Source organism: Halyomorpha halys, unplaced genomic scaffold (genome assembly GCF_000696795.3).
Source record: "Halyomorpha halys isolate HHAL.00 unplaced genomic scaffold, Hhal_1.1 Scaffold242.1, whole genome shotgun sequence".
In the NCBI taxonomy this organism is placed as follows: Eukaryota; Metazoa; Arthropoda; class Insecta; order Hemiptera; family Pentatomidae; genus Halyomorpha; species Halyomorpha halys.
The window spans coordinates 239,048-254,015 of NW_027106343.1; the positions used below are offsets into that span (position 1 = coordinate 239,048).

Sequence of the window (14,968 nt, forward strand, 5' to 3'; positions counted from 1 at the left end):
TTTCATTTTATTTAATATTTATTTATTGCTATTTACAACTGTACATTATAATACATTTAGTAAATCTAATCTCAGTTAACTATTGGTAGCACTCTAATGATGTTTTACATTAGCTGGTCTTGTGGCCATCTTCTTTTCAGGTGCCTCGAAGGATTGTCAGGAATGGAAGAGGAAGCAAGGTTAGAAACTAGGGGGTTTGGGTGGCTAGGAAGTTTATAATGGATGGAGTGATATCTGGTTGAAAATAATTATGACATGAGAAGATGATCGGGGGTACGCTCATCAAAGATTCCAAAATAAACAAACTTATTTATTTGTGAATCTTTTATGACCGTGCCTCTGACCATCTTCTCATCATATCAACCTACGACCAACTATTACTACTTTATAAAAAAATAATTACAAGCAATGAGATTTAAAATACTAAATACAATGATTAAAATAGGTCATGGATACGATAATGTTGCTCTTAAACCAAGTAAAATTTTAATTTGTAAGTACATGAAGACACTAATTTCAGTCAAATAGTAGAACTTACCATAGAATAATAGAAATTACACCAAATTTACCCAAAATATTTTTTCAATATAATAAAATTAGTTTAAAAGTTTATGTGAGACTACAAAGATAGCATAGTGAATTGTCTGGTCACATCTTTTTGGATTATATTTATTTTTATCAGCTGTTGTTATTTTATTTTTAATAAGTACATTTCACATCATAAAGAAAAGTTTTTTATTATTCTATAAATAGGACTTTTTTAAATAAAAATAAATACAAAAATAGGTACCAGCTACTCCTGAATAAAATCACATAATAATTTGTTTTTAAAGTAAATGAAAATTACTCGGATTATATGATGATAATAAACTGGAAAAGCATATTACAAATGTGAAAGATGAAATAGATATTGGTTTGTCCCAATCCTTTCCCGCCGGACCGGACCCAGGGACTAAGACCTCCAGGGAGCGATGGTCCTATGTCACTTTTGAAATATTAGCTTAAAACGGGAAGAGGAGACTTTAAGATAATTAAATCGAACAATATTTAAAAAGCACCTGAAATTGAAAAACGGCATGAAAGATGTGATAAATGAAATTAATTGCAAAGAATCCACAAAATAATATAATAAAGTTTCTTTAAAATAATTTTGATCCTTTTTCTCTCAACTTTATTCTTTTTAAACTTCCGACGTTTCGACCCCTTAGGTCATTTTCAAGGATTCCTTATTTTGTTTTCATTTTTTCCTTTAAAATTCTTTAAATGCGGGCTAATTGCCTTTGTCCCATCTATTCACAAATTCTTCTATAAAATTCCTTTCCAAATTTAAAACTTTTATTAACCACTTCTTTACTACTATTTTCATTTGCAAACTCTTAAACATAACCTACCTTCAACAGTTGTTTAGGAGTTTGCAAATGAAAATAGTAGTAGAGAAGTGGTTAATAAAAGTTTTAAATTTGGAAAGGAATTTTATAGAAGAATTTGTGAATAGATGGGACAAAGGCAATTAGCCCGCATTTAAAGAATTTTAAAGGAAAAAATGAAAACAAAATAAGGAATCCTTGAAAATGACCTAAGGGGTCGAAACGTCGGAAGTTTAAAAAGAATAAAGTTGAGAGAAAAAGGATCAAAATTATTTTAAAGAAACTAAACCACTCTCAAACAAGTATATTAATAAAAAATAAGTCTAATATTATAAAGGTTAGACCTCACAAAACCTAAGTAATAAAATAAAACAACAATAAAAGCAAAAAAAAAATATTGGAGCCATAGCACTAGCAAAACAAAGCATAAAAAATAATCACCGTGTTTTATATATGATCTTTTCACTTTTTCGAGGCTGTCTACAAATTATGATATTATGTTAAAATTAGTTAAATCACATTCTCTTGCATATTGGATTATGCTTATTTATTTATCTATATAAGGTTTAGCCTAATTCCAACCACTACTTGTCATTATTTATTTCGGCCACACGTAGATTATTGTTAAGTATTTATTTTGTTAACGATGCCAACATAATGTTGACTTATTTCTTTTATATATGATTTGAAGATGACTTCATATTTAATAGTTTTATTAATGTATATTGATTCTATTTGTTTTCTGATTTCACCATCCGACACTAAATTTAAAATTTCTACTTTATCGAAATCAACATTGCAATTGTTTAAATAAAATAATATGTATTCGATTTAAGACTCAAAATACTGTTTATTATTTTTATTGAAAGTACATTTCAGCCCTCTCTATAAATTTACACCTCACATCCAATCTTAAAAACTTTTTGCAGGCTTTTCAACCAAAGTTGCAGTCACTATCATAGTGTAACTGTTTGATAGCTACAGTTATGACAGTATATCTGTTAACTATCACATGTATACTTATTTTGGTTGAATAATTTTTAATCAGATATAAACCATAATTTTTTTTTCATAAATCCATTCAATTTATAAATACCTCAATAGTGGGTAGTCGTTTTGAATTGATGTTTTTTTAAAATTAATAAGTAGTGACTTTTAAGCTGATAGTTAAAATAATTAGCAATGCATGAATTTGAGGAGTAACATTGAAAACTCAAAAGGTTAGTAGTTGTTAAGAATTGAAGAGAATTATTTATGTTTATTTTCATTAGTTTTTGGTTTGATTTCTCTAATATTTTAAATTAGTTTAAGCGATAAGAAAGGCGCTAGATTTACGCTTAAAAATAGAAAATGTATGATCGTCGGTCGCAATGTTAACATTACAATACATGTTTACCGCCACAGAGAATATTATCGCAGGGTAACATGATAGTGTTATCGCAGAGGGCAGAGTAGAAGTACAAGTATATGATGGAAGACGACACTCGCACCACAGTTCGCATTCGTACAGACTTGAGTATAATTTAGTTATTTATGTTAATTTTCAAAATAGTTTTCATTAATTATATCTTTGTTTTAGTTAATTTCCATTTTATTTATAACGTAAATCCATTTTACCCGAATACCCAACAATTACCTGCTAAGGTGAAAAATACCTGCATCGGCAGCACTTAAAGGATGTTACGACTTTTTCTATAAAATCGAATTACCAGAAGTGCCACTTTAAGTAATCGATTTCACACTTTTAGAATTTTCATTAAAAAAAAAAAAATTAATACTTTTGATAAAACTAGTTTAATTGGTGTAAAATTAAGTGGTTTTTAATATGGCTTAAATATGGATTTAAAAAACAAATATCTTTAATATTGTTTGAGGAGAAGATGGTTGGGGGCTGCGGTCAGAGTATAACATAAATTAGTTTAAATAACTTATTTAGTAGTACCAACGTTTCGGCCATAATTTCTAGCTTTCATCAGGGCTGAGAACAAAGAACAAGATTAAAAAACCAATGAATACAAAAATTAAAAAAGGAAATATAAACAGAATGACATAAAGTAAATAATTCTACAGTATGAAATTAATAAAAATTAAGTGATGAAAGAAGTAGAAAATAAAATAAAAATTTGAAGCTATATATAATGCAAAGGAAAATGAATATTTTAGTTTATTAATAATTTAAAAATTAAAATTATGGGAAGAAAAAAAAATAAATGAATGAACAAAAAATAAAATTGAAAGAAAGAAAATATATGTAACTAATGAAATATGTAATCATAATATTAGAATAAAGAAACAAAATATAAAGTTAAGTTAAACAAACGAAGTGAATAGAAAACATAATAATAATAATATGGTGAACATTACTAATAACGTGGGTAAGGAAAATTAAGAAAAGAATAGGGGGGTATGAGAGGGGAGGGAAGTTGGGAGTATTAAATAAGTTATTTCAATTTAATTGTGTTATATTCTGACCGCACCCCCAACCATCTTCCCCTCATATAATTTATCCACGGTCAACTATCTATCATCCTTTTAATATTGTTTATTTGAAAATTAACCATATCACATTTAATAGTAATAAAAATGGATAAAAATTATAAAAAGATGTATTATCTTTTAGAGATAACAGGAACGAAGCCTTTACAGGTTGAAAAAACACATTTCAACACAGACTGAGTGCTTCTCTCTCTCTCTCTCTCTCTCTCTCTCTCTCTCTCTCTCTCTCTCTCTCTCTCTCTCCCCCTCCCTCTCTCCCTCCCTCCTAAAGAAGCTCGAATGGATTTTCATTATAGATACATCGAATTATTCGAAATAACATTTACTACAACTTATACTTTCTTTACACTTGCAATTAAATGAACGGTTTTAAAGATAATTTTTTTTAATTTATTGATATTTACAACTGTATAAAAAAAAATACAACAAGTAAATTTGATCATAATGACATAATGATATGATACAGGATGTAGAGAAACTACCCAGTAGTAGAACTCTAAAAACAGTTTACAATATAAGGTCACGAGGCCATCTTCTTTTCAGGCGCCTCGGAGGATTGCCAGGAATGGAAGAGGAAGCAAGGTTAGAAACTAGTCGGTTTGGGTGATTAGGGAGTTTATTATGGAAGGAATAATTAAAGATAATTAAATTAATCTGCGAATTTCCACTATTAATTTGAACGTAAAGTTGCCTATAAGAGACATGATCTAATTTCCAACACAGCGTCATGTTTACTCAGAAGGAGAGTAAGGTTCGGACTCGTATTTGAGCAAACCTATCATGAACATCTACTCCAATTATATGCGATTTTAATTCTCATTCAATTTATTATTACTGTTTCAGACAAATGCAACTTTTGAGGATGAAATGTTCGAAACGATAAACCGCATAGGGGAAGACGCCCGCAAAGCGAACACTGCCAACTTGAGGAAAACGCTACAAGAAACACTGCTGGCAGGATCCAATCCGGAACAATGGTCCTGTGTTTATTCCCAGATCTCACCCAGTTACAAGGAACTCCACACGAGCCTCAACATGGTACTGGAGGATCTGAGAGCCGAATTGGGGAACAATAATCCGGTCTTGATGTTGATACCGCAGGAAAAGGTGAAGGGTCTCATAGAACATTCTGTAGAGCAAGCGACTGCCGCATTCAACGTGAGGCTATCACAGATCAGGGAGTGCGTCCCACAATAATATGTAAAATAAAATTAATATTAAAACTGTGATTATTATATTTTTTTACCTGACTACAGTAATTTATTTTTCGATTACTTGGTGTAGATAGTACGCCTGTTACGGTGAAATGGGGTTCAAAGGGAACCTTTGCTAGCCCAACTGTGAAGAGTAATGAAATGCACTGTCGAATTTCGTTAATGTTATATATTACGGGTATTCATGATGTTTAGTTTAACATGTTAAAGCGTATTAAATTGAAAACTCATCTTAAATGGAGAAATATTTCCATCTTTTATTAAAGGGGTATTCATGAAAATGTTTTACCATGTTAAATGTTATAAGTATAAGATTGAGAACAGCCCTACTTAAAGTCATGTTAAATATTAAATGCACAAGAACTCCTAGCGGAATTTCTGAGCAACTCGTTTTATAAACTTTCTTTCCAAAACTTCTTGTTATTGCTTACATCTAAGTTTTGATTAAAGAAAATTACTATAACGCGTCTAAAGTACAAGAGCCCAAATAGGAGAAAAAAGGGAGTTATCTAACCCCAATTTTTTATTACTCTAATGAAAGCTATGTATAATTAATAGTCAAAACTGATGAATCTGCCAAGTATAGGTAGGAGGTATAAAAAATGGCGGCTGTTTCAAAACGATAAAAAAAACTAATTTTTCATTCGGAGCTCTATATCTTATAAAGTAGAAACAACACAAGAAAACCTAAGAGAGCGCTATTTAAAATAGAGTAAATTTGCTAAAATATGATCCCTAATAGAGTTATTTACGTTAAATAGTTCTCGAGATAAAGCTTTTTAAAAACCAACATTTCATAAAAATGCTGTATGGAACGTATTGAAAGATCAGTAGTTAGTGAATTTATTTTGAAAAATCTATATCTCAAAAACTATTTGACGTAATGATGTCTATCAGCACTCAAATTAAAGCTAGTTTAATGAGCTATACAGTAATTTATAATGTTTATCTTAGTAGAAGTAATAGTTTACATGCAATTTGCTAAAAAAAATTGATTTGTAGTTGTTCGGACAAATTTTCATTTGCCAAATTTATATACATATGTGAATATCATAAAAACTACTATCCGTACGAAGATAAGTGTCATAAACTATGTGTTGGCAGACATATGTACGTCTTATGGATATAGAGATATTTTTTGTTTCAACAATCCAACATTTAATAGGAACAACTAGAAATTAACATTCTGTAAGTTTATTTTGTCAAATATCATAAAAACTACTACTCCTACAAAGATAAACATCATAAACTATAGTAAATTTAACTAGATTTAATTTGAGTGCAGACAGACATCTGTACGTCCAATGGTTTCTGAAATAAAGTTTTTCATAAATCAAACTTATTGTCCGAACAACTATAAATCTATTTATTTTAGTAAATATCATGAAAACTACTATTCCTACGAAGATAAACATAATAAACTACTTTATAGCCCATTAAACTAGTTTTAATTTGATTGCTAATAGACATCTGTACGTCACATAGTTCCTGAGATATAGATTTCTCAAAATAAATTAACTAACTAGGCTATATCTTGGGAACTATTGGACGTAAATAGCTCTTTTAGGGCTCATATTACAGAAAATTTACTCTTCTTTAAATAATGTTCTCTTAGATTTTCTAGTGCTGTAGGTAGTTTTAATGATATAGACCTCCGAAAGAAAAAATTATTTTTTTTAAGGTTTTGAAACAGCCGCCATTTTTTATTTCCCCCTACCTATACTTGGCAGACTCATCAGTTTTGACTAGTAATTATACATAGTTTTCATTAAAGTAATCAGAAATTGGGATTTTTCTTGTACTATATGGTTCCTGAGATCTAGATTTTTCAAAATAAATTTACTAACTACTGATCTTTCAGTAAATTTTTCTGGAATGGTGCATTTTAAAAAGCTACATCTCGGCATTATTGAACCTAAATAGCTCTATAAGAGCTCATATTTTAGAAAATTTCCTCTACTTTAAATTATGTTCTCTTAGGTTTTCCCGTTTTGTTGGTAGTTTTAAAGATATAGAGCTCCGAATGAATAATTAATTTTTTAAAACATATTGAAACGTCCGCCATTTTTTATTTCTCTTAACTATATTTGGCCGAATCATTAATGTTGACTAGTAATAGATAGTTTTCATTAAAGTTGGGGTAAAATAACTGCCTTTTTTTTCTCCTAGGCTTTTGTACTATTTGATTTGTGTCCAAAAATTCAGGTACGAATAACCCATTCACATGCTTGCGCATGCTGGAATTTGCCATTGTTTGGCAAACATGTAGAGGGGTCTTTAAAAATCCGAATATACTATTTTCCATCCCTTATTGATGGTACATCGCATTTCATGAATATTTCACGCAATATATTCAATTTCAAGTTTTGTAAATAGAAATTTTCTAATTATAATAGTTAATGTTTGTTCACTTTAACGATACAGGCCTTTTATCAAGTGACCTATTGGAATGCTGAGTTATTATTTCTCTGTGAGAAGAATTCCTTAATCGTCAATCTCTAATCTGGATTGATAGCTGCATTTTTTCCCCTGCAACAGGCAGTAAACAAAAGACTGACGGTGTCAGCTGTTCGAGTCAGCTTACGCTTCTTGCTTTGCTTAGATATAATCTCTGATAGTTGGGTATAAATACCGGTTGGAAAATATTCTCTGAAAGCTGGAGCAGAACGCAGCCATGAGCAAGTTATTATTAGGACTGTTGGGCCTCCTTGGCGTTATTTATTTTGTAAGTATAATAGTAACTATTATAAATAATACATTGCAATACAATACATACTCTTTACAACGATAGTCAAGGATGCAATCTGTAGCAGAGAGGTTTTCAAGAAAGAAAGGCAGTTATCTCACCCCAATTTTTGATTACTTTAATAAAAACTATGTATAATTAATAGTCAAAATTGATGAGTCTGCCAAGTATACGTAGGGGTAATAAAAAATGGCGGCTGTTTCAAAACATTGATTTTTTATTCGGAGCTCTATATCTTAAAAACTACCAACAACATTTGAAAATTTAAGAGAACATTATTTAAAGAAGAGTAAATTTTCAGAAATATTAGCCCTAAAAGAGCTATTTACGTCCAATAGTTATTCAATTTATTTTGAAAAATCTATATCTCAGGAACTAAGTGACGTATAGATGTCTATTACCACTAAAATTAAAGCTAGTTTAATGGGCTATAAAGTAGTTTATTATGTTTATCTTCGTAGGAATAGTAGTTTTCATGATATGAGCTAAAACAAATTGATTTATAGTTGTTCAGACAATAAGTTTGATTTATGAAAAACTTAATTTCAGAAACCATTGGACGTACTTATGTCTGCCAGCACTCAAATTGAAGCTAGTTAAATTTATTATAATAGTTTATAACGTTTATCTTTGTAGGAGTAGCTTAGTTAGTTTATCGCTTTGAAACATCCGTCATTGTTTATTCCCCCTACCTATACTTGGCAGACTCATCAATTTTGAATAGTAATTATTCATAGTTATCATAAAAGAAATAAAAAATTGGGGTCAAAATCGAATGTGTACTGTTTTTAAAATCATTACTATGTTGATACATTCTATATCGTCTTATGGATCTAGAGATATATTTTTTCAAAAATCAAACATTTTATACGAACAACTAGAAATTAACATTCTGTAAGTTTATTTTGTCAAATATCATTAAAACTACTACTCCTACAAAGATAAACATCATTTACTATAGTAAATTGAACTAGCTTTAATTTGAGCGCTGGCAGAGATCTGTACATCCAATGGTTTCTGAAATGAAGTTTTTCATAAATCAAACTTGTCCGAACAACTATAAATCAATTTATTCCAGAAAATATCATGAAAGTAGGGGTAGTAGTTTTTATGATATTCGCATATGAATATAAATTTGGCAAATGAAAATTTGTCAGAACAACTATAAATCAATTTATTTTAGGAAATTTCATGTAAACTATTACTTCTACGAAGATAAACATTATTAACTACTTTATAGCTTATTAAACTAGCTTTAATTTAAGTGGTAATAGACATCTGTATGTCAAATGGTTTTTGAGATATAGATTTTTCAAAATAAATTCACTAACTACTGATCATTCAGTACGTTCCATACAGCATTTTTATGAAAAGTTGGTTTTTGAAAAGCTATATCTCGAAAACTATTTAACGTAAATAACTATATTAGGACTCATATTTTAGCAAATTTACTCTTCTTTAAATGACGTTCTCTTAGATTTTCTTGTGTTGTTCCTACTTTTTAAGATATAGAGCTCTGAATGAAAAATTAGTTTTTTTTATCGGTTTGAAACAGGCGCCATCTTTTATTCCCCCTACCTATACTTAGCAGACTCATCAATTTTGACTATTAATTATACATATTTTTCATTAAAGTAATCAAAAATTGGGGTGAGATAACTGCCTTTTTTCTCCTCTTGGGCTCTTGTACTATTAGAAGCTCAACAAGGCACTCAGTGGGGAAACTTTCACCCAACTTCTACTTTAGACGCTTTATAATAATTTCGTTTAATCAAAACTTAGAAGGAAGCAATAACAAGAAGTTTTGGAAAGAAAGGTTATATAACGAGTTAAATTAAATTTATTTTTAGTGTTGGCAGAAATATATTAAGACTTATATTTTAGCAAATTTACTCTTCTTTAAATGATGTTCTCTTATGTTTTCCTTATATTTTAGCAAATTTACTCTTCTTTAAATGATGTTCTCTTATGTTTTCTTGTGTTGTTGGTAGTTTTTAAGATAAGGAGCTCCGAAAGATAAATTAATTTTTTTTACCGGTTTGAAACGGCCACCATTTCTTATTCCCCCGACCTATACTTAGCAGACTCATCATTTTGACTAGTAATTATACATAGTTTTCATTAAAGTAATCAAAAACTGGGATGAAATAACTACTGTACTAAACTATGTATAATTACTAGTCAAAATTGATGAGTCTGCCAAGTATAGGCAGGGGAATAAAAAATGGCGGCTGTTTCAAAACCTTAAAAAAACATTGTTTTTTCATTCGGATCTCTATTTTTTAAAAACTACCAACAACAGTAGAAAATCTAAGAGAACATTATTTAAAGGAGAGTAAATTTGCTAAAGTATTAGTTCTAAAAGAGCAATTTACGTCCAATAGTTCTCGAAATATAGCTTTTTTAAAAAGCAACATTTCTTTAAAATGTACTGAAAGATTAGAGGTTAGTTAATTTATTTTCAGAAATCTATAGCTCAGGAACTAAGTGACGTATAGATGTCTATTAGCACTCAAATTAAAGCTAGTTTAATGTACTTTAGTAGTTTATGACCTTTATCTTCGTAGGAAAAGTAGTTTTCATGATATGTCCTAAAATAAATTGATTTATAGTTGTTCCGACAATAAGTTTGATTTATGACTTATAAGCTTTATTTCAGAAACCACAAGACGCACATGTGTCTGCCAACATTCAAAATAAAGGAAATTTAACTTACTATAAAGTAGTTTATGACACTTATCTTTGTAGCGATAGTAGTTTTTATGATATTCGACAAAATAAATTCGTCAAATGTTAATTAATTTATACGAACAACTAGTAAAAAATATTGTATTTTTGAAAACCCATAAGACGCACATATGTTTGCCAACAGACATAAACAGCCGCCATTTTTTATTCCCTTACCTATACTTGGCAGATTCATCTGTTTTGACTAATAATTATACATAGCTTTCATTAAAGTAATAAAAAATTGAGGTGAGATAACTGCCTTTTTTTCTCCTCTTGGGCTCTTGCACTATTTGGAACTGTTTCAAAATGGCCCTCTCCCTTGTTTCGTTCCAAGTCTGCCGGAACAGACATATTATTAATTAGAAATAGCACTTTATATTAATTAATCGCGTTATTATATTGATAATAATTAAAATTAGGATGGATTTAATTAAATTGAATCCATATAATTTTAAAATATACAACCATAAACAAGAGTTAATTATTGAATCTGAAGGTTGAAAATATTCTTCCCCCTTTTAAATTTTTTCTTCCCGGCTCTTGTACTAATGGATAGAGCCTCTTTAGCTCAGCGTAATACTGGTTTATGCGCTTTTCTCCGGTGATCCCCAAATATTATTTATTTATTCATTAACAATTGTACAACGTTTCGGGACCACTGTCCCATATTCATGCACTATAAAAACCTCATGATTCCCTATCATTCTAGAATGATAGCTGTGCCACAGAGAAGTGAAGATGCACAAATGGAGGACATGATTTCCCATATGAAATCATGAGGTTTTTATAGTGCATGAATATGGGACAGTGGTCCCGAAACGTAGTACAATTGTTAATGAATAAATAAATAATAATTTATTGCAAATGATGGAAGTAATAAACCTCAAAAAATTTTAAAAGAATAAACAATTATGAATAACTTAAGGAATAAACAGGGAAACCAGAGACATCCATATTTAATGGAAAAATCTGAAACTGTATGATCTTTAAGGTTTTTAATTTTTTTTTTAACTGTTTTATTCTTGTCAGAAACAAAATTTATATTTGTTATTCAAACCTCAAGAAAACCTAAAATACGAATTTTTATAGCAACAGAAAAATAAAAATTTTGTTTTATTTATAATCTACATTCTTGAGGCTGGTTAATGTTGTTTAAATAAATAATTTAAATTTTATCCATTGATAGTCTCAAAACATTTTATTTTTTTTACAAGTCCGACGTTTTGGCCAATTCAGCCATCCTCAGGGACAATCTTAATACAATTTTTGAACTAAATAATTTAAAAACACAACTTCATTCTGCCCAGGTCAATTAAACAATTTCTCTAATTAGTCAATTTTCGCATTAAAACAAAACTTAAAATTCTTTATCACAGTCACTTATTTGTTAAAATTTATCACAATGATAAATGATTTAGTTCAAAAATTGTATTAAGATTGTCCCTGAGGATGGCCGAAACTTCGGACTGTAAAGAAAATAAAATGTTTTGAGACTATAAATGGATACAATTTAAATTATTTATTTAAACAATAACCAGTCTCAAGAACGTAGATTATAAATAAAACAAAATTTTTGCTTTATGTTGCTATAAAAATTCGTATTTTAGGTTTTCTTGAGGTTTGGATTACAAATATAATTTTTGTTTCTGACAATAATAAAATTAATAAAAGATTAAAAACCGTAAAGATCAGGCGGTTTCAGATTTCCCCGTTCAATTTGGATGTCTGTTTTCTTCTTAAGTTATTCATAATTCATAATACTTTGTTTTTAAAAAAAAATTTACTATTGATAACAGTGAGAAGTGTTTATTGGTTTTAAATAAACAAAATTAAATTTACTTTAGGGGATGAGCTTTTGAAAAATTGGTATTTAAGCCTTATCTTTACCTCTATTTCTATGATAACACATGAACAATGATTTTGGGCGATTGATTTCAGACGGAACGATAGGCGGAAATTATGAACACAAAATTTTTATTTAAATAAATAATTTAAATATTATCTATTTACCGTCTCAAAACATTTTCTTTTCTTTACAAGTCCGACGTTTCGGCCATCCTCAGGGACAATCTTAATAGAATTTTTGAACTAAATTGGCCAAAACGTCGGACTTGTAAAAAGAATAAAATGTTTTGAGACTATCAATGGATAAAATTTAAATTATTTATTTAAACAACATTAACCAGCCTCAAGAATGTAGATTATAAATAAAACAAAATTTTTATTTTTCTGTTGCTATAAAAATTCGTATTTTAGGTTTTCTTGAGGTTTGAATAACAAATATAAATTTTGTTTCTGACAAGAATAAAACAGTTAAAAAAAAAAATTAAAAACCTTAAAGATCATACAGTTTCAGATTTTTCCATTAAATATGGATGTCTCTGGTTTCCCTGTTTATTCCTTAAGTTATTCATAATTTTTTAATATTTTGTTTTTAAAAATTTTTTTTCTTCTTCGACGTAAACCCATGACCTCTTCCTCTACAATATCCTTTAATAATACCATCCACAGATCTGTTACTTAGGACTACATCTCGACAAACGACTGACATGGAATCCTCATACAAGACTAAAAAGACAAGAAACTGCTCGTCGATTCCGACTATTGCAACATTTACTAGACAAACGGTCTAAATTGCCAATCCATTACAAAAGACTGATCTACATGACTATCATAAGGCCTATCTGGACATACGGAGTTGAGCTTTGGGGCTCCACTAAACCATCAAATTCCTCCAGAATCCAATCCTTACAGTCCAAAATCCTTCGTAAAATCCTTAATGCTCCTTACTTTGTCACAAATCAAGTCATCCATCAGGACCTCAATATTCCATATGTTGCCGATTTGGCCAGAACCAGATACCGTTCCTTCCATAATAAACTTCTCAACCACCCAAATCCACTTGTTTCTAACCTGGCTTCTCCTTCATTACCTAATAATCCTCCTAGGCGTCTGAAAAGAAGATGGCCTCGAGATCTTCTCCTCTAGAAATGTTATTGGAGTTCTATCAGTGGGTAGATTCCCCACATGTTTTTATCATGTCACTATGTCACCTACAGGAAATTTACTTGTTGTATATATGTGTACAGTTGTAAATATCAATAAATAAATTATCAAAAAAAATAAATTTTTTTTTACTATTGATAACAGTGAGAACTGTTTATTGGTTTTAAATAAACAAAATTAAATTTACTTTAGAGGATGAGCTTTTGAAAATTTGGTATTTAATCCCTGTTCCTATTTAATGAGGATTTCTTATCAATCCACTGAGTTTAATCAAAATCGTATAGGTACCTCCTAAGGGGCCTCTACATGTTCGCCAAGCTTTGCCAAACTAAGACATGCGCAAGCATGTGGATGGGTGGCTAGGCTCGGCTGGTACGAGTTGGCCTAAGCTCGCTAAAAATTTTGTGTTCATAATTTTCGCCTATCATCTTTACATTTTTTTTTCTTTCGAAAATCACGAACCTCAACACACCCCCCCCCTCCAGAAAATTGTAGACATAAAAATGTTTGTTTTTCTTACAACAGTATAAAATGCATTGCCTTGTTTTAAAAACAGGAATCAATTCAACCTGACATATTTATATCGCATTCAAGAGATGGCACTGACAAGATTCGATCCTGAAATCATTCGCCCGAAATCACTATTCCTGTGTTATAGAAATGTAGGTAAAGATTTATTTTCGGGATCAGCAAAGATAAGCACATAGCCCAGTATTACGCCGTACTAAGTGGGTCTATCCATCCTTCCGATGCTAGTATTTCCTAGCTTCCTTTTTATTCCAAGCAATTAGTACTCAACGCCCCTCCTATGTCCTAGAAAATCTGCAATTCAAAATCCCTGCCCATCCCGCACGACCAGATCCCGTTTATCTGACATCTACCCTCCACCTCACCAAACTGCTGCGTTTGATATTTTTTTTTTACCCGAGCTGCATATCTCTGGAACTCCATTCCCTCTAACATACGTCATGTACCAACCTTTCCCTCGTTTTAATCCCTTATATTTCACTACCTTTTGCTTCACCAATCTGATCAATTATTATTTTTATTATTTAGTAAATTATGTTCAATAATATCATCTTTATTTTGTTTAATCATTCATTTGTTTTATTTCATAATTAAATTTTGTAACAGTTTATATGTTATTATTATTTCATCATTTGTTCCCTTTTTCAAAATTATATTTCAGTGTTTTGTGGATTTGTAATCGTATTTTATATATTTTTTTTGGCTATAAAGACCCTGTAGATCTTAAGGTGGATCCACATGTTGGCCGCTCGCCACGGATCGGAGGCTCGTTCAAATGCTCGGCAAACAAAGAGCGGGCCATCCACATGTCAGTGTTATTCAGAGAGGCAAACATGGCGGACGTAATAGTGGTTTCAGCCATTGCACTTGGATTGTATTAT

General features: G+C 30.2%; 1 protein-coding gene and 1 long non-coding RNA gene across 2 annotated transcripts in view; both read left to right on the forward strand.

The window, feature by feature from the left end:
* Positions 1-5,092, forward strand: part of LOC106680097 (uncharacterized) — a 7,427-nt gene extending 2,335 nt beyond the window's left edge. The window contains exon 2 of the long non-coding RNA XR_010842667.1: positions 4,707-5,092. This is a non-coding gene — a long non-coding RNA (uncharacterized lncRNA). The remainder of the gene's footprint in view (positions 1-4,706) is intronic.
* A 2,530-nt stretch (positions 5,093-7,622) lies between these two features.
* LOC106680093 (uncharacterized) overlaps positions 7,623-14,968 on the forward strand; it is a 12,425-nt gene continuing 5,079 nt past the window's right edge. Inside the window, exon 1 of the mRNA XM_014419580.1 lies at positions 7,623-7,802. Coding sequence (XP_014275066.1) covers positions 7,752-7,802 — 51 coding nt within the window. The 5' untranslated portion in view covers positions 7,623-7,751. The remainder of the gene's footprint in view (positions 7,803-14,968) is intronic.